General features: G+C 47.4%; 1 protein-coding gene across 1 annotated transcript; it reads right to left on the bottom strand.

Moving 5' to 3' along the window:
• Nucleotides 1-8,645: 8,645 nt before the first annotated feature.
• On the bottom strand, nt 8,646-12,022 carry dlx2 (distal-less homeobox 2). The gene is given in 3 exon segments (NM_001008060.1): nt 8,646-10,425; nt 10,796-10,980; nt 11,518-12,022. Coding segments are annotated over 3 exon segments (861 nt in total). The 5' UTR covers nt 11,846-12,022; the 3' UTR covers nt 8,646-10,077.
• Nucleotides 12,023-18,272: the final 6,250 nt, after the last annotated feature.

The raw sequence follows: 18,272 nt of genomic DNA, 5'->3' as shown, positions 1-18,272 counted from the left end.
ACTGCAGGGAGCCCGACTCCCCGGATGAGAGCGGTTGGCAGCCCCAGCCCCAGCCCCAGCCATAGCCCCAGCCCAGCCCCAGCCTGGCTCCATCCCATCCCTGCAGAGTGGGGATTGGAAGCTGCGCTGGGAAGGCAGACACCGGAGCCCGTACTGTGCGGCGCCAGGCAGCCCTTCCATAGGCGCACCTAGGCTTCTCTATCCCGGCCCCTCCCCGGCCCACCCAGCGCAGCTCATCCCAGATTGTCGCCACTTGGCTCCTGCCGAGGCCTGTTCTGCGCCTTCATCTCCTTACATCCCCCGCCTGGGGCTCTCCGGTTAGAACTCTAATCATCTTGTCTGCCGCGGATCCCCAGCACCCCCACCCCTGCCATCCCTGCTCACTTAACCCTTTAGCAGGTCGGACAGTGATTGGTGGGTGATATCCCATTCACCCTGTGCTACATAACAGCACCCATGTGCCACCTGTAGCCCCCCATCCAGGTCTGCCCTGGCATTTCAAATACTCAGAAGCCCCCCTCAGGCCCAATCAATAATAATAATAATGGCTGTCAGTGGCATCTTACAGCTGTAGCGCTGGCATTTGACATAATACACAGTTTGCCAGCCCAGGCCTGCCTCCATCTACTGTTATTGTAATACCTGTAGTAATACAGTAAATAAGTATTCTCCCCAACTGATCCTTAAACTGGCCTTCCTGGGGAATCTAGGGAGGCAAATAGCTTTCCCTCCTAATTTCACTAACTGCCCTTCCAGGTGCACTGCCCAGGCCTCTAGGAGAGAACCCAAGGGTGGTGGGAGGTTGGAATGGAGGGATACAATCAAGTACCTTAAATAAGAATCAGGCAACAAAGAGGGGAAACAAAGTCCAAAATTAAATGAATGCCCCAACATCTGATCAAGAGGTGATGTGTACAATATCAGTAGTCCTGCTATCCCAGATGAGCAATCAACAGCCCCCCAAATGGAAGTGCATAGTGACCCTTAGTACCCTTACAGTTTAGAGCACAGGCTGCATTATTCCCTATACAGAAGGTCCATATTGTACCCATTCCTGGAACCTTGGGTCTTCAGAGAAAGTGCTGGAGCAGGACAAGGTATTTAATGGGATTATCCTTACTGGCCACACACATATGTGTCAGGATGTCAGATGGATGAGCCCCTGGGCAACAATATCCAGGCATAAAATTAAAGACACAGGGATAATATATCAATAAATGTCCCATTGATTCATAACTAACAAAGATTTAACATGATTTCTTTCTGTCTTTATCTGGAATGACAGTATCAAATGGACTCTATGAAGGGCTGAATTTCATGGACCACATAACATGTATATGTATAGCCCTGATGATATTACATTACTTTTACATATAAACAGAATGGCATTATTATTGGAACAGATATATTAAAAGTACTAATGTAAATTGTTGAAGTAGACAGTTAAAGGGGAAGTTTACCTTGAGGCCTAAGGTCAGTGGCCGATTTATCGTGTTATAATGCCATGACAAGAGACTAGGAGGACAGTGTGGGACTGGGGTGTGAGAGGCTCACTGAGGCTGTTACCCAAGGAACCCCCATCTGCCTTTTCACCCACCGCCAGCTCCTCCCCCCACATGCATTACTTATACTTACACCACACTGGGGGGAGAGAGGGACGTGGGGTGGGACAATTTTTGCAGGTGGGGTTGAGTCTGGGTCAGCAGGGCCCACAAGGGCCGGGGCTCACCAGGCTTTTTTCTTGGTGTCCCACCAGGCCCAGTCCAACCCTGCAGGAGGAGTTATGGCCTAGTAGCCAAGGGTGCAGCATATGGCATCATATAATAACTGGGAGAAGAAATGGTCAAGTCACTGCTTTGCTTTGGCCCAATCTGCACTCAGGTATAAATGGGCTTGATTTGTTGCATTATGGGTAGTTACGGGCTACTAGCTCCAGGCTCTTAAAGGCCCACTGTGTGTAAGGGTTAAAAACCAGAACCCCTGGGCAATGAGGTGTCTGCTGACCTGAATGTTGCTGGAGGGCTTGCTGAGGGCTGTGTAACAGCTGGAGGGCCAAAAGTTTGTCATTTATGTAAGTTCTATCCCCATATGAGGCCCCTCTCTTCCTGCATTGCCAGGGGCCCCCTCATCGGCCCAACAACCGCATTAGCATGGAGGTGAGCCAGTTTATTGTGACTCCTACCAACATTTAAAAAGTCTGTCTGTCATCCCACAGAGTAACGATGCCTGTGATTGGTGCTTCCTAATGTACATTCCAGGCAACTGTCTTGCGTTACATAAACAACCCGTGTATGACAGAGAAGAATCAAAGGCTCCTGATTATAACAATAAATATTTATATTGAATGTGTTGTCCAAAGGTCTTTCAGCACCCAAGTAATATGCTACAAGCATAAATATCGTATGGCAGCACCTGCAGCAACTTCAGCGGTGGCACACTCCAAGGTGCTGTGTGTATAGATGTTTAACTGCAATGTAATGATCTGTTTATACATGTTTCTTATAGAAATGATTGGATGAGATCTGCCAAGAAACTGTAAGTGGGGGAGCCTTGGATTCCCCAGAAGCACCACATTCTCTTTTAGTTGGTCTCTGATGACTACAGATATTTCTATAGAAATGCTGCTATGTGGCTATTTAATAACAAGAATAATACCAACCATGCGGGTGCCACTTGCCTATAATAGCAGTGGGGGGGGGGGGGGGGGGGGGGGGCACCATCTCTCCCTACTATACCTGCTATCCCACAGCCCCAGTCTCTTCCCAGAGGCTATTATCCCACTGCTACTATAGGGAAGGGACTATGGCTGTGGGATAGCAGGTATAGTAGGGAGAGGTGGTGCCTATAGTAGCAGTGGGGGGATAATAGCCTCTGGGAAGGGACTGGGGCTGTGGGATAGCAGGTATAGTAGGGAGAGATGGTGCCTATAGTAGCAGTGGGGGATAACAGCCTCTGGGAAGGGACTGGGGCTGTGGGATAGCAGGTATAGTAGGGAGAGATGGTGCCTATAGTAGCAGTGGGGGATAAAAGCCTCTGGGAAGGGACTGGGGCTGTGGGTTAGCAGGTATAGTAGGGAGAGATGGTGCCTATAGTAGCAGTGGGGGGATAATAGCCTCTGGGAAGGGACTGTGGCTGTGGGATAGCAGGTATAGTAGGGAGAGGTGGTGCCTATAGTAGCAGTGGGGGGGGGGGGGGGATAATAGCCTCTGGGAAGGGACTGGGGCTGTGGGATAGCAGGTATAGTAGGGAGAGATGGTGCCTATAGTAGCAGTGGGGGGGGGGATAATAGCCTCTGGGAAGGGACTGGGGCTGTGGGATAGCAGGTATAGTAGGGAGAGATGGTGCCTATAGTAGCAGTGGGATAATAGCCTCTGGGAAGGGACTGTCCCTTCCCAGAGGCTATTATCCCACTGCTACTATAGGCACCATCTCTCCCTATAGAAATAAAAAAATCCACTGGAGAGCCAAATGCGTTCTGTGTTGTTTATTAGTTCAGTGATGCATAGCACTACATGTTTCGGGGGGGGGGGGGGGGGGGGGCACCATCTCTCCCTACTATACCTGCTATCCCACAGCCCCAGTCTCTTCCCAGAGGCTATTATCCCACTGCTACTATAGGGAAGGGACTATGGCTGTGGGATAGCAGGTATAGTAGGGAGAGGTGGTGCCTATAGTAGCAGTGGGGGGATAATAGCCTCTGGGAAGGGACTGGGGCTGTGGGATAGCAGGTATAGTAGGGAGAGATGGTGCCTATAGTAGCAGTGGGGGATAACAGCCTCTGGGAAGGGACTGGGGCTGTGGGATAGCAGGTATAGTAGGGAGAGATGGTGCCTATAGTAGCAGTGGGGGATAAAAGCCTCTGGGAAGGGACTGGGGCTGTGGGTTAGCAGGTATAGTAGGGAGAGATGGTGCCTATAGTAGCAGTGGGGGGATAATAGCCTCTGGGAAGGGACTGTGGCTGTGGGATAGCAGGTATAGTAGGGAGAGGTGGTGCCTATAGTAGCAGTGGGGGGGGGGGGGGATAATAGCCTCTGGGAAGGGACTGGGGCTGTGGGATAGCAGGTATAGTAGGGAGAGATGGTGCCTATAGTAGCAGTGGGGGGGGGGATAATAGCCTCTGGGAAGGGACTGGGGCTGTGGGATAGCAGGTATAGTAGGGAGAGATGGTGCCTATAGTAGCAGTGGGATAATAGCCTCTGGGAAGGGACTGTCCCTTCCCAGAGGCTATTATCCCACTGCTACTATAGGCACCATCTCTCCCTATAGAAATAAAAAAATCCACTGGAGAGCCAAATGCGTTCTGTGTTGTTTATTAGTTCAGTGATGCATAGCACTACATGTTTCGGACCGCTGGGGTCCTTCTTCTGGTGCAGTACTGCACCAGAGGAAGGACCCCAGCGGTCCGAAACATGTAGTGCTATGCATCTCTGAACTAATAAACAACACAGAACGCATTTGGCTCTCCAGTGGATTTTTTTATTTCTACATGGTACCAATTTGTAGACCTGGCGAAACCTACACCATTGTGATTGAGCCTCCTCACTGAATTTCACATTTTGTGGCACACCAGCTGTATTTTCCTTTTTGTCACCATCTCTCCCTACTATATCTGCTATCCCACAGCCACAGTCCCTTCCCAGAGGCTATTATCCCACTGCTACTATAGGTACCATCTCTCCCTACTATACCTGCTATCCCACAGCCCCAGTCCCTTCCCAGAGGCTATTATCCCCCCACTGCTACTATAGGCACCATCTCTCCCTACTATACCTGCTACCCGCAGCCCCAGTCCCTTCCCAGAGGCTATTATCCCCCCACTGCTACTATAGGCACCATCTCTCCCTACTATACCTGCTATCCCACAGCCCCAGTCTCTTCCCAGAGGCTATTATCCCACTGCTACTATAGGGAAGGGACTATGGCTGTGGGATAGCAGGTATAGTAGGGAGAGGTGGTGCCTATAGTAGCAGTGGGGGGATAATAGCCTCTGGGAAGGGACTGGGGCTGTGGGATAGCAGGTATAGTAGGGAGAGATGGTGCCTATAGTAGCAGTGGGGGATAATAGCCTCTGGGAAGGGACTGGGGCTGTGGGATAGCAGGTATAGTAGGGAGAGATGGTGCCTATAGTAGCAGTGGGGGATAATAGCCTCTGGGAAGGGACTGTGGCTGTGGGATAGCAGGTATAGTAGGGAGAGAATTTTATTAAAATATATTTAACAAATACAATAAAACAATAATTACATTTCAATCAAGCAAAAAAAAATATATAAATCAATATCACATCAAAAAACAAAGCGTACCTCCCTCCAAAGCATCTTATTTCTTATAGATCGTTATAACACATATCAAGAGGCATCTTTATGTTTCTTTTTTTGAGAATTGTCCAAACATTTCCCAGCAGACCGTTTAACCTGTACCCGCACACCTGCCCCCTGACTCTCCATCACATCTTGCTCCCCCAACTCCCCTTCCTCCAGTGACTCCTTTTCTGCCCCCTGAGACTGAAAAGCCCCTTCTCTTTTGCTCTTCTTCCTGCTGGAGATGATATCAGATGAGAGGCTTTTCCTTTTCTCCCTCTCCTCCTCCTCCTCCATTCTCTCCAACTCTACCTGTTCTTCTGCTAAATCCCCCCATGACTTCCCTCCTGGCAAAACAAACCTATTTTCAGTTGGGAGGGTAATTACACCTGGGCACTGAGCCTCCTTAGCTTTATTTGATTTGCTGCCCACCACTATCCAACCATCCCCTCCACCTCCCTCCTCTTGGGATGCCTGTACCTTTGCCTGTTTGTGCTCTCTCTCCTTCCCTCTCACCTCTGTTGGGCGCCCCCTGTCTGTTTCTTTTCCCCCACCTGCCCTCTCCTCCCCCCTTCCCTCAGTCTGGGGCAAGTTCTCCCCTGGCATTGGGGTACTCATTACTTTTTCTAGATTGGGACAAGCCTTCCTAATGTTCCGCCAGGCTTCGGGGCAGGCCCTATAAGCATGGCCGGATTGCATACACAGGTTACACTTTATGGCCTTTACACACTCCTTGCTTGGGTGCCCAGTCTCCCCACACAAAGCACATTTCTGTATGTTACACTTTACAGCATAATGCCTGTTGGACCCACATTTATAGCATAGCCTGGGCTGGCCCACATAGAAACAGACACCCCTTGCTTTCCCAATGAAAAAAGAATTTGGGAGATGTTTCTGAACATTCTGATCCACATGCAGTTTTACTTGGACTTTATACCCCCCTACCCAGAATCCCTCCTCATCAAACACCGGCTCCAGGGGGGATAGGACAGTGCACTGGCGCCGGAGCCATATGAGGATGTCCTGCTCATGCACTGTCTCTCTCTTCATGATAATGGTGACCAGTTTGGTTTCGGGTTTGGACACCGGTATTACCCTAAACCCCTCCCACTCCTTGGCCTCTTTACTCAGATGGTACCGCCTCCAGAACTCCTCTAACCCTTGGGGTAACTTATAGCTTAAATCAAACTCTGTGTCTGTGACACTCAGCAAGGCATAAACATCCTGTGGGGTAAAACCCAGCAACTGCTTAATAATGTTTCTGGCCACAAACCTGCGCCCCGGGAAATCCTCCCTCTCTTTCTCCCACTTAATTTTAACAACATTCTTCCTCTTATCAAACTCATCATCAAACTCCTCATCCTGCTCACGTGCAAAGAATCTCCTTCCCTCCCAAACACTGCCCCCCGCAGCCCCAGCAACACTCTCAGTCCCCTCATGCTCATTGCTTTCCCCAGCAGAATAAACGACATTTTTTCCTTCCCCTCCCCCCTCACTCACACACGTTGCATTACCTGCAATCACCTGCACCTCAGCTGCACCACTCCCAGCCTCTTGCACCTCAGCTGCACCACTCCCAGCCTCTTGCACCTCAGCTGCACCACTCCCAGCCTCTTGCACCTCAGCTGCCCCAGCACTCACTGCCCCACCCCCCTCACTCACACACATTGCATTACCTGCAATCACCTGCACCTCAGCTGCACCACTCCCAGCCGCTTGCACCTCAGCTGCCCCAGAACTCACTGCCCCACCCCCCTCAGTCACACACATTGCATTACCTGCATGTACCTGCAGGGGGGCTGTGGGATAGCAGGTATAGTAGGGAGAGATGGTGCCTATAGTAGCAGTGGGGGATAATAGCCTCTGGGAAGGGACTGGGGCTGTGGGATAGCAGGTATAGTAGGGAGAGATGGTGCCTATAGTAGCAGTGGGGGATAATAGCCTCTGGGAAGGGACTGTGGCTGTGGGATAGCAGGTATAGTAGGGAGAGATGGTGCCTATAGTAGTAGTGGGGATAATAGCCTCTGGGAAGGGACTGTGGCTGTGGGATAGCAGGTACAGTAGGGAGAGATGGTGCCTATAGTAACAGTGGGGGATAATAGCCTCTGGGAAGGGACTGGGGCTGTGGGATAGCAGGTATAGTAGGGAGAGATGGACTCTTCACCCTCATAAAAATAGAGGGCACTCACCATAAATAATTTATATGCAAACTTAAAAAGCACTCACAGCTAAATTAAGTCCAAAAATATAAAAAAAAAATATGATACATATATATACAAACATATTTTAGCGACTTTTCTCCTCAGTAAAATCAAGCCGCTTCTCATTGGGATGAAAAATACAAGCTGCCCATGTGACAGGCAAGCACCAATAGGCTCCCGCACATCCCAAGCGCTGAGAGAGCGGCTCGGCCGGAAGAACAGGCTCACTGGGAGCCGAGCCCCCCCGGGGGGCGTGTCCGTGGCGTCACAGGCAGACACTCGTAGGCTCGCAAGCATCCCTGGCGCCTATCCCTCGGGGTGGGCGTGGCTCCGTCTGCTCCCCCAAAGCTCTGTCTTGATTAATTCACTAGCTGCCCCGCCCACTTCCGAGGGCACAATTTGCGGCTGGGAGAGATCAAGGCTGAAAAGAATCCCACAAACTCTATGAGGGGAGAGATCTGTGCAAAACAAGAGGGGTGTCTGTGTAATGGTACCGATGTTACGCACAGACTTCATTATCTTTCTCTTCTCTGCCCTGTGCGACTATTTGCGTGCTCACATCTTGCCTTACATATAATTGCGATTCTGAACCGCTTCCCAACGTACAATAATTACACATAGCAGCTGTTTATAGATTCCGAGTGAAAGCGATCGCTTTCTGTGCTCTTGTTCTGACTCTTGAAACAATGTAGCAGAAGGCAGTTCTCCAAGTCTGGTAATCCGTTGGCGTCTACTGTTTTGTTTCGGGAGTCAGAAACCGCAGCACATGTTTCAGGAGCAATTCGTGTGTGTTGGAAAGTTGCTTTTCATTCCCAAGTTGTGGGGGGAGATCCCTTTTAACGCTTAAATGTAACAACAGATGCGTACACACTGGTGCAGCAGCTACACAATAATGTATGATGTTACTTATGCATTATGTCGTCATTATTTCATTTGTTACTATGTGTTTTTGTTCTAAGAACGAAATAATTGATGCTTTTAATTGCAAGAGTTTTTGCAGCAGCTCCGCCTGTTACTTCTTGCAACTCCGTTTTTCGCTTGTTGTGGGAACGATTAGAATAACCATATCCTGCCCTGCAGTTAGATAAATGGGGAATTTAGAATCACAACTATTTCGTACACAATATAAACAGACGAATGGCTAACATCTGGAACAATATTTTATTATAAATAGAGTTTTTCATAACAAAAATGTACAAAAAAAATCCCAAAGAAACAACTATGACATCAAAAAGGGGTATAGACCCTAAATAAATAATCAAACAGCATTGGTTTATGAAAAGAAACTTGATTCATGAAAAAAGTCACAAAGAAGGCAATCAGCAGGTTCAGTAATTCTGTGGGAAACGAAAGAAATTGGAAATTTCACAGAATATAGAAGGAATGTCTGACAAACTGATTTTATGGGTTTTTAAAATGTCATAGTTTTTTTTTCCAGCAATACAAACGAACCCAAAACTGTACATAAACGACATCATTTACAAACATACCGTGCAGAAAGAGTAAGTTTCTGCATTATTTTTTTTTAATTAAAAAAGATAATTTAAACACGTCCTTTCTTATATCTACATATAAAAATCTTCTGTCAACATCGAAAATGAGGTCATCCGAAAAGGCACCTATTTCTTAACAGCAACAAAAAATAAACAGCACTGGTGATTTGATGATTCCTAAGGTAAACAAATATTTACTAGATCTGAGAACACGGTAAAATCAAATTAAATTTTGGAACCATAATACATTCTTTTTCCCTTCAAAGATTAATTTTCAACCGTTTAATGACACTGTCGCTATTTTAGCCTTCCTCCAGCGAATAAAACAGATACAAATTCTTTGTAGTGGTGTAGAATTTTGGTATAATTAAATCATGGGCATGAGGTGCGGACACGGGTGTAAATTTAGCTTAGTAAATACATTTGTTTTTATGTACTACATTTTAAATTATTTCGCCCTTCACTGAATAACTGTCATTTACAGATTCCTATGAAGATGCCAAATTTCTCCGTGTTCAAAAAATCTGCAACCTCCGTGTATATTCGTTTATTTATGGTTTATGTTGCCCAGTTGATTTAAAATTCGTAGTATTTCGTTTCCCTAGTGTCAATAATGCAATATAATTACTTTCCCTTATGTATCCAATTAATATAAGAATGTTTGCGTGTATTATATTATTAAGGACTGAATTAAAGCTCCGTGCAGTATTTAATTCTCTTTCCATTTCACCAATGCACGTTTTATAGTTTTGTTTTTTTTCGCAATTTTGCAGTAAAACTACATCATAATTATTTAGAATGATCTTAACCAAAAATGTCCTTAATTTTCTGCGAGGAAATCATGCATTTCACAGACAGTACGGGAATAAAACATAACAGTGATACCCTTTGGTTTCATGGGTATCCTGAGACTTGTTGGATAAAGGGATTCATCAGATCACCAGTGGGATTCCTGATACTGAGGTTTCCCCAACGGCCCTTGTGATCAGTGACACGAAAAGACCACCTGTCCTAGTGTTGGGGGTATTTCTTCCAGTTTAACAGTTCCTGTTACCCCTCATGTGGGTATAGGGAGGGGGCAGTTTTCTAGAAGATAGTCCCTGCAGAGACTGGAGCCGGTGGATGATGATGGAGATGGTGCTGTTGCAGTAACGGGTTGGACTGGAGGTGGGGGGCAGGGTTGGAAGTTTGATACCAGGAGTAGTTGCCCAGAAAAGGGCTGGGGCTGGAGGCAGAATTGGAGCTTTGAAGGGCAGACCCAGAAGCTGCTCCCTGCAACCGCTGGTGCGGTCCGAAGTCCCAGGTGGCAGTTGTGGCAGGAGGGGAGTTACAGGTAGGAGATTCGCTCCCTACAGGGAGCTGATCCGATGGGATCTCTCCGCTCTTCCACATCTTCTTGAATTTAGAACGACGGTTCTGGAACCAAATCTTCACCTGCCAAAAGAATATCAGAAGGTGAATATATTGTAACATTTGGGCAAACTGCACCCTATGTACTACTGGCTGCGCAACCCTCTGCCTAAAGCAACAGGCAACATGACAAAGGTCCTGTGAGAGTTTCTCGTACAGATTAAATATAAACCTACAGCTACACAATATATATCATTTAATATGTTCCTCTTGTGCGCTAAATATTGTGTTACCCCATATAGACCTGTATCCGCAACGCTACTCTCTCTTATGTATCTATCAAGGTCCTTGAGTCGCCATGTCGCAAGTTTTGCCAAGTAATTAACCACAAAGAACTACACGATTTCCCACAAAATAATACCCCCCCCCCAGAGTAGTTTCATGCTGAGCCCACCTGTGTCTGGGTCAGGCCTAGCGACGCTGCCAGTTCCGCTCTCTCGGGCAGTGCCAGGTATTGGGTTTTCTGGAATCGCCGCTGGAGGGCCGCCAGCTGGAAACTGGAGTAGATGGTCCTGGGCTTACGCACTTTCTTTGGCTTTCCATTGACCATCCTGACTTCGGGCTCGCAGTCTTCCTTTTCTGTAAAGGCAATGGAAAGAAAAGGGTTAATGTCTCTTCTTTGCCCAGAAAGAGTAAATGTGCAGACAAGCAGGGCAGGGGCACCAGCACCACTCATATTGGCACCGCACTGGTATTTGGTGGTTCAGCCATGAATTCTTAAATCCTGCGGCACAATGTGGCAGTTAGTAATGGGCCGAACAGCATAGGAACTCAAGCAGGCACAATATAGCTTGTGTAAGTAGGAAAAGCAACAGAGCTTGCAATCTAAAGTCAGTAAACGGAGGCTCCTTGTTACCAGAGCTTGCAATAAAATTCTAATCAACCCAAATACACCCATAAAGCTTGCAATCTAATTCCAGTTAACTCAGTATCCCCCTTGCTCCCCAAAACTTGCAATCGAATGCTTTTAAACAGAACCCCCTTTTTCTTACACAGACGAATGGTTGGGCATACGGGGGTTCCTTTGTACCCCAGAGCTAGCACTTTAATGCACAGAGAAGATTAATGAATGAGTATAGCTAATTGCAGATCGGTAGGATTTTGCATTGTACTCACCCGGATCGTTGTGTGGCGGGGAAGGACTTGTCCCGTAGGGCCCATAGGAGCTGTAAGAGCCACTGTAAGTCAGATCGTACGACTTGGTCGAATAAGAAATCCCATTGAGGGCAGCGCCATGGAACTGGTACGATCCGAGCTGCCCATAAGGAGAGCCTGCCCCGCAGTGCTGCTGCTGCTGCTGTTGGTTGGTGTAGTAGCTGCTGTCTGTGGCAGTCGATACCGGCAGTGTCGGGGATTCCTGCGACTTGTGCAGACTGTGGTAACTGCTGGAGGGCATGTGGTTGGAATGCATATCTGCCACCAAGCTGTCAAACACTCCGGTCATAGTGTTGGGGGCTGTGGGGGACACAGCTAGGGATGAGGGGCTGCAGCAGGCTCGGGTTGCAGCAGGGAATTATAATGCGATTGGCTTCAGTAAAACAAGGAGACGAAAAAGAAGCAGCGATCAGGAACGACAGGTCGGGCGGTGGGAGGACGCTGGAGGCATGTTCCCCGCAGCTGGTGGGTTTGGCTGCCGCACACACTCGGGGGAGTAACTGCTCACGGCCGCACGCTGGGAACTCACAGGATTGTGTGGGGCTCCCGGGCTCCCAGCCGGGCATTTAACCCTCGTCATGTGACAGGCACAGGCGTCTTCAGCCAATCACAGCCCGAGAATAACCCCAGCCTGTACCTTCTACCCCGGGACTGAGTTTCTCCTCCCACTTGTTGCTCCTGTGTCTGTGTGTGTGTATCTGTGTGTGTCTGTGTATCTGTGTGTATGTATCTCTGTGTCTGTGTGTCTATGTGTATCTTTGTGTCTGTGTGTGCATCCCTCCCTGAGTGTATGTGTGTGTGTATCTCTCATTGTATCTGTATGTTTGTGTCACTCTGAATGTGGGTGTGTCTGTGTGCTTCTCTGAGTGTACCTGTATGTGTGTATCTCTGATTGTAACTGTATGTGTGTGTGTGTCTGAGTGCTTCCCTGAGTCCATGAGTGTATCTGTATATATGTGTTTCACTCCTTGACTTTATGTGTATCTGTGTGTATCTTTGTGTGGGTGTGCCACATTAGTGTGTGTGTATATGTGGGTGTATATATACATTTGTCTATGTTCCCAAGTCTATATATATGTGTATGTGTCTCAGTGTATAGCCAAGTATACACTGAGACACATACACACATATAAAGACTTGGGAACATAATCACATTTATGTGTTTCTGTGTATATCTTTGTGAGTGTTTCTGTGTATCTATGTGAGTGTCGGTGTCATACAGTTGAAAGTTAGTCTGGATGTACAAGTTACAGTGTCACTTATGATAATGATACAGTGCTACAGTATGAACTACATTACAGCTATGGGAACATAAACAGTGACATTACATTGAATATGCTGGAGCCACATTACATTATCTTGGGGTGTGACAAGTGTGTGTGTGTGTGAGTGTACGTGTGTGTGTGAGTGAGTGTATGTGAGTGTAGGTGTGTGTGAGTGTATGTGAGTGTGTGTGAGAGTGTAGGTGTGTGTGTGTGTGTGTATGTGAGTGTAGGTGTGTGTGTGAGTGTATGTGAGTGTGTGTATGTGTGTGTGTGTATGTAGGTGTGTGTGAGTGTATGGGAGTGTGTGTGTGTGTATGTGAGTGTAGGTGTGTATGTGAGTGAGTGTGTGTATGTGAGTGTAGGTGTATGTGTGAGTGAGTGAGTGTGTATGTGAGTGAGTGTGTGTATGTGAGTGTAGGTGTGTGTGAGTGTATGGGATTGAGTGTAGGTGATTGTGAGTGAGTGTATGAGAGTGAGTGAGTGTGACTGTGTGTATGTTAGTGTAGGTGTGTGTGTGTGTAGGTGTGTGTGAGTGTAGGTGTGTGTGAGTGTGTGTATGTGAGTGTGATTGTAGGTGTGTGTGAGTGTGTGTATGTGAGTGTAGGTGTGTGTATGTGAGTGTAGGTGTGTGCGAGTGTAGGTGTGAGTGAGTGTGTGTATATGAGTGAGTGTGTATGTATGTGAGTGTAGGTGTGTGAGTGTAGGTGTGTGTGAGTGTGAGAGTGTGTGTATGTGAGTGTAGGTGTGTGTATGTGAGTGTAGGTGTGTGTATGTGAGTGTAGGTGTGTGTATGTGAGTGTAGGTGTGTGCGAGTGTAGGTGTGAGTGAGTGTGAGTGTAAGAGTGTGTGTGTATGTGAGTGTAGGTGTGTGTGTGTGAGTGTAGGTGTGTGTGAGTGTGTATGTGAGTGTAGGTGTGTGTGTGAGTGTAGGTGTGTGTGAGTGTGTATGTGAGTGTAGGTGTGTGTGAGTGTGTGTGAGTGTAGGTGTGTGTGAGTGTGTGTGTGAGTGTAGGTGTGTGTGAGTGTGTGTGTGAGTGTAGGTGTGTGTGAGTGTGTGTGTGAGTGTAGGTGTGTGTGAGTGTAGGTGTGTGTGAGTGTATGGGAGTGAGTGTGTGTATGTGAGTGTAGGTGTGTGAGTGAGTGTGTGTATGTGAGTGTAGGTGTGTGTGTGAGTGTGTGAGTGAGTGTGTGTGTGAGTGTGTGTGTGAGTGTAGGTGTGTGTGAGTGTGTATGTGAGTGTAGGTGTGTGTGTGAGTGTAGGTGTGTGAGTGTGTATGTGAGTGTAGGTGTGTGTGAGTGTGTGTGTGTGAGTGTGTGTGTGAGTGTAGGTGTGTGTGAGTGTGTGTAGGTGTGTGTGAGTGTATGGGAGTGAGTGTGTGTATGTGAGTGTAGGTGTGTGTGAGTGTGTGAGTGAGTGTGTGTATGTGAGTGTAGGTGTGTGTGAGTGTGTGAGTGAGTGTGTGTGTGAGTGTGTGTGAGTGTGTGTGTGAGTGTAGGCGTGTGTGAGTGAGTGTGTGTATGTGAGTGTGTGAGTGTGTGTGTGAGTGTGTGAGTGTGTGTGTGTGAGTGAGTGTGTGAGTGTGAGTGTAGGTGTGTGTGTTTCATACTCAAGTGAAGGTTAGAGAGCTGCCAATAATGTTCCTGCCGGGGAGGGAATTACAAGGATTATTACTGAGTTCTGTGTATCCCCAGTTAATCCCCAAATCCTGTCAGAGAAACCCAAATCCTGGCGGTGAGAGAGCAGCTTCCCAGCAATGAGCCGCTCGGTACCGGGGCCGTGGGCCAGGGAGTAGTGAGACCTGGGATATGTGTATAGTTTGGCCTTGGGGTGTCTGTATCGCCCGCCACTGACTCCCCCATAATATTCCTTTTGGCGATGCCCCCAACCCTGACTGGTTATATAACCCAGACAGTCCCAGGCTGGAGATCACTAGAGCCCTTGCTTTCCCTGAGGCAGTCAGTATGGCAGCCCGGGCACCCAAACTTACACTGCTGGGGGGCCCTATGTCCCTGTATGTTACTTACTGAGTCTAAATGTAATTAGTAATGTAGGCAGCCGAGAAATCTGCTCTTATAGAAAGGGAAAGAGTAGGGAAGACTACAGCTCCCGCAATGCGTTGTTGCTATGGGTTACTGTGCCCCCAGCGCTATTCTTTCCCTTTCCTTTAGGTAAGAAGGTCGAGTTCAGAGGCTTGAGTGGCATTTGGGCATCAGTCAGTAAACAGGCCTGATTGATACAGCTGACCCTATTGGTACATTTCTGCCCCAAAACAACCACTTTGGAAGAGGTTCTGCAGCAGTTAATGGGCCATGGGAATTATGCTTCTTTTACACACCCTGAAAATATTTTCGCATTTTGAGAAAATGACTTATTACCATCACAAACAAGCCTTTAAGCCATGCGGGGCTGTAAACACGTTTGATTACAGGGACACTGACATCATCGCTTCAATCACAATCTCATAAGATTCAGGGCAGATTTGTTTTTTTTCTCGCACGTCGGCAGCAACACTGCCCTCTCCTGCCACCTAGCGGCGGTCCCTGTGTATGCCGCCATCAGCCTTAATTAATGAGACGCTCTAATCTCGCCGAGGCGCCAGCCTCTCCTTGCTCCTGGGTGTCCAAAATAATAATTAAAAAGCCACAAAATAATTTCGTGCTTACAGTCTGATGGAATTCATACGAACATTGCTTGCTGGTACAGGAGTGTTGTGATGAAAAAGAGCTGATTGTGTCAAATTGTGTGCCACGTCTGGGCAGGGAGTGTTCCCATGGCACCAACTAAGATGGGGGATTTCTGTTGCAGCCTGTTGGCAGGGCTATGTGCCTACGTTGCATTGGTATAGTTGCACATGGAAACATGGATTTTGTATTGTTTCTCTTTGGGACTGAAGTTTAAAATAGGCATCAGCATTACATTTACACAAAGGCCCAAACAGGCCCAATAAATAGTGAGTGACAATGGCATCTTTCAGCAGTCCCTCTGGCATTTGCCAGAACATATTGATTGCTAGTCCAGGCCAGGTTGCTTGTGTCTGTGACCCCCAGCAATCAGAAAGATTGATCATAAGATTTCCCTAGAAGCCAGATGTTAAAGGGCTTTACGGCCTTTAGGCACATGGGTGCCACATTGTACTCACAACCACTCATCCCAATGTGCCACTGCTTTGTTTTGGAAAGGAATGGAGGCCGTGCAGCTGAGGGCACCGCCATATGGGAATCTCCTAACAGGATTTCCTATACTTGGCACAAAGAGCTGGTTTTGGGCTGAACCTTGAACATTACATGGAATAAGGGAAGAGAGAAGGAAATAAACAAATCAGGAATGGTTGGGAACGTCCGCTATAATGACCAGAACCCACTGAATCGTAGTTTAACAAAAGTTAAGAGTTGCCATGAAAGGAAACTTCAGGTGATTTCCGGAAATCGCAGCGACCCATATGCCATCCCACCAGCAATTTACATTCTTACCAGTGGGATGGCATTGCGGGGAGATTACTGACTTGCATTGGTACAGGGGCTAGCATTACTGACTTGCATTGGTACAGGGGCTAGCATTACTGACTTGCATTGGTACAGGGGCTAGCATTACTGACTTGCATTGGCACAGGGGCTAGCATTACTGACTTGTATTGGCACAAGGGCTAGCATTACTGACTTGCATTGGCACAAGGGCTAGCATTACTGACTTGCATTGGCACAAGGGCTAGCATTACTGACTTGTATTGGCACAAGGGCTAGCATTACTGACTTGCATTGGCACAGGGGCTAGCATTACTGACTAGCATTGGTACAGGGGCTAGCATTACTGACTTGCATTGGCACAGGGGCTAGCATTACTGACTTGCATTGGCACAGGGGCTAGCATTACTGACTTGCATTGGTACAGGGGCTAGCATTACTGACTTGCATTAGCATAAGGGCTAGCATTACTGACTTGCATTAGCATAAGGGCTAGCATTACTGACTTGCATTGGCACAAGGGCTAGCGTTTTGACTTGCATTAGCACAAGGGCTAGCATTACTGACTTGCATTGGCACAGGGGCTAGCATTACTGACTTGCATTGGCACAAGGGCTAGCATTACTGACTTGCATTGGCACAAGGGCTAGCATTACTGACTTGCATTGGTACAAGGGCTAGCATTACTGACTTCCATTGGTACAGGGGCTAGCATTACTGACTTGCATTAGCACAGGGGCTAGCATTACTGACTTGCATTGGTACAAGGGCTAGCATTACTGACTTCCATTGGTACAGGGGCTAGCATTACTGACTTGCATTGGTACAGGGGCTAGCATTACTGACTTGCATTAGCACAGGGGCTAGCATTACTGACTTGCATTGGTACAGGGGCTAGCATTACTGACTTGCATTGGTACAGGGGCTAGCATTACTGACTTCCATTGGTACAGGGGCTAGCATTACTGACTTGCATTAGCACAGGGGCTAGCATTACTGACTTGCATTGGTACAAGGGCTAGCATTACTGACTTCCATTGGTACAGGGGCTAGCATTACTGACTTGCATTGGCACAAGGGCTAGCATTACTGACTTGCATTGGCACAAGGGCTAGCATTACTGACTTGCACTGGCACAAGGGCTAGCATTACTGACTTGCATTGGCACAGGGGCTAGCATTACTGACTTGCATTGGCACAAGGGCTAGCATTACTGACTTGCATTGGTACAGGGGCTAGCATTACTGACTTGCATTGGCACAAGGGCTAGCATTACTGACTTGCATTGGTGGGTTATTGGTTTTTGATCAGAGACTTCCCTGACTGGGGATTAACAGATTGTCCCTGTGCTTGAGTGAATTTCCTCCAAGAATCTAAACCTTTATATTAGTGCCTATCTTAATACCCTATGGGAATTATTATCATTATAAGTATAAGCTGGTATATATATATATATATATATATATATATAGTTTGAGTGGTAGGAAAGCATCTGTATCATGGTGGCTTTGCCCCTTGTGTGATTTTTTTTCTATACACGTTAAACAAAATGTGTAAAAATCACCCTCCAATAGGAACCAAGTTCAATAAACAGACGACTCTGCCCCTCCAGACTGATTGCCAGCTTGTATTTCCCCATGTATAGTGAGCTTTAGGCTCAGTTTGCCATAGATTGCTGGGAAGGAAAGAGCAGATTGCATAGTTTGGACAAAGCCATAAGATGCACAAGCCTTGGCACAATTCTTCCTCCCACTCAGCACTGTACTTGGTCAGGTGAATAGACATGTTACTAATCATCTTCTCTTGTAGCCATGCAGGTCAGAGAGTGAAGTCTATCCCAGGAGTTTCCTTTGCACAGAGAGGGCATTAGAACATTAGGCCTAAGAATCCCTTGTGCCCATATGAACATATGAGATTCTGCCTGATTGCCCCCTTATGGCAGAGGCCAACTAACACTTTGAGGGTGGAACATTGCTGTAGACATGGCCC

The sequence above is a fragment of the Xenopus tropicalis genome, chromosome 9, assembly GCF_000004195.4.
Source record: "Xenopus tropicalis strain Nigerian chromosome 9, UCB_Xtro_10.0, whole genome shotgun sequence".
Classification (NCBI taxonomy): Eukaryota; Metazoa; Chordata; class Amphibia; order Anura; family Pipidae; genus Xenopus; species Xenopus tropicalis.
The sequence above is the reverse complement of the archived record's forward strand: the minus strand, read 5'-3'. Positions and strand labels throughout refer to the sequence as shown.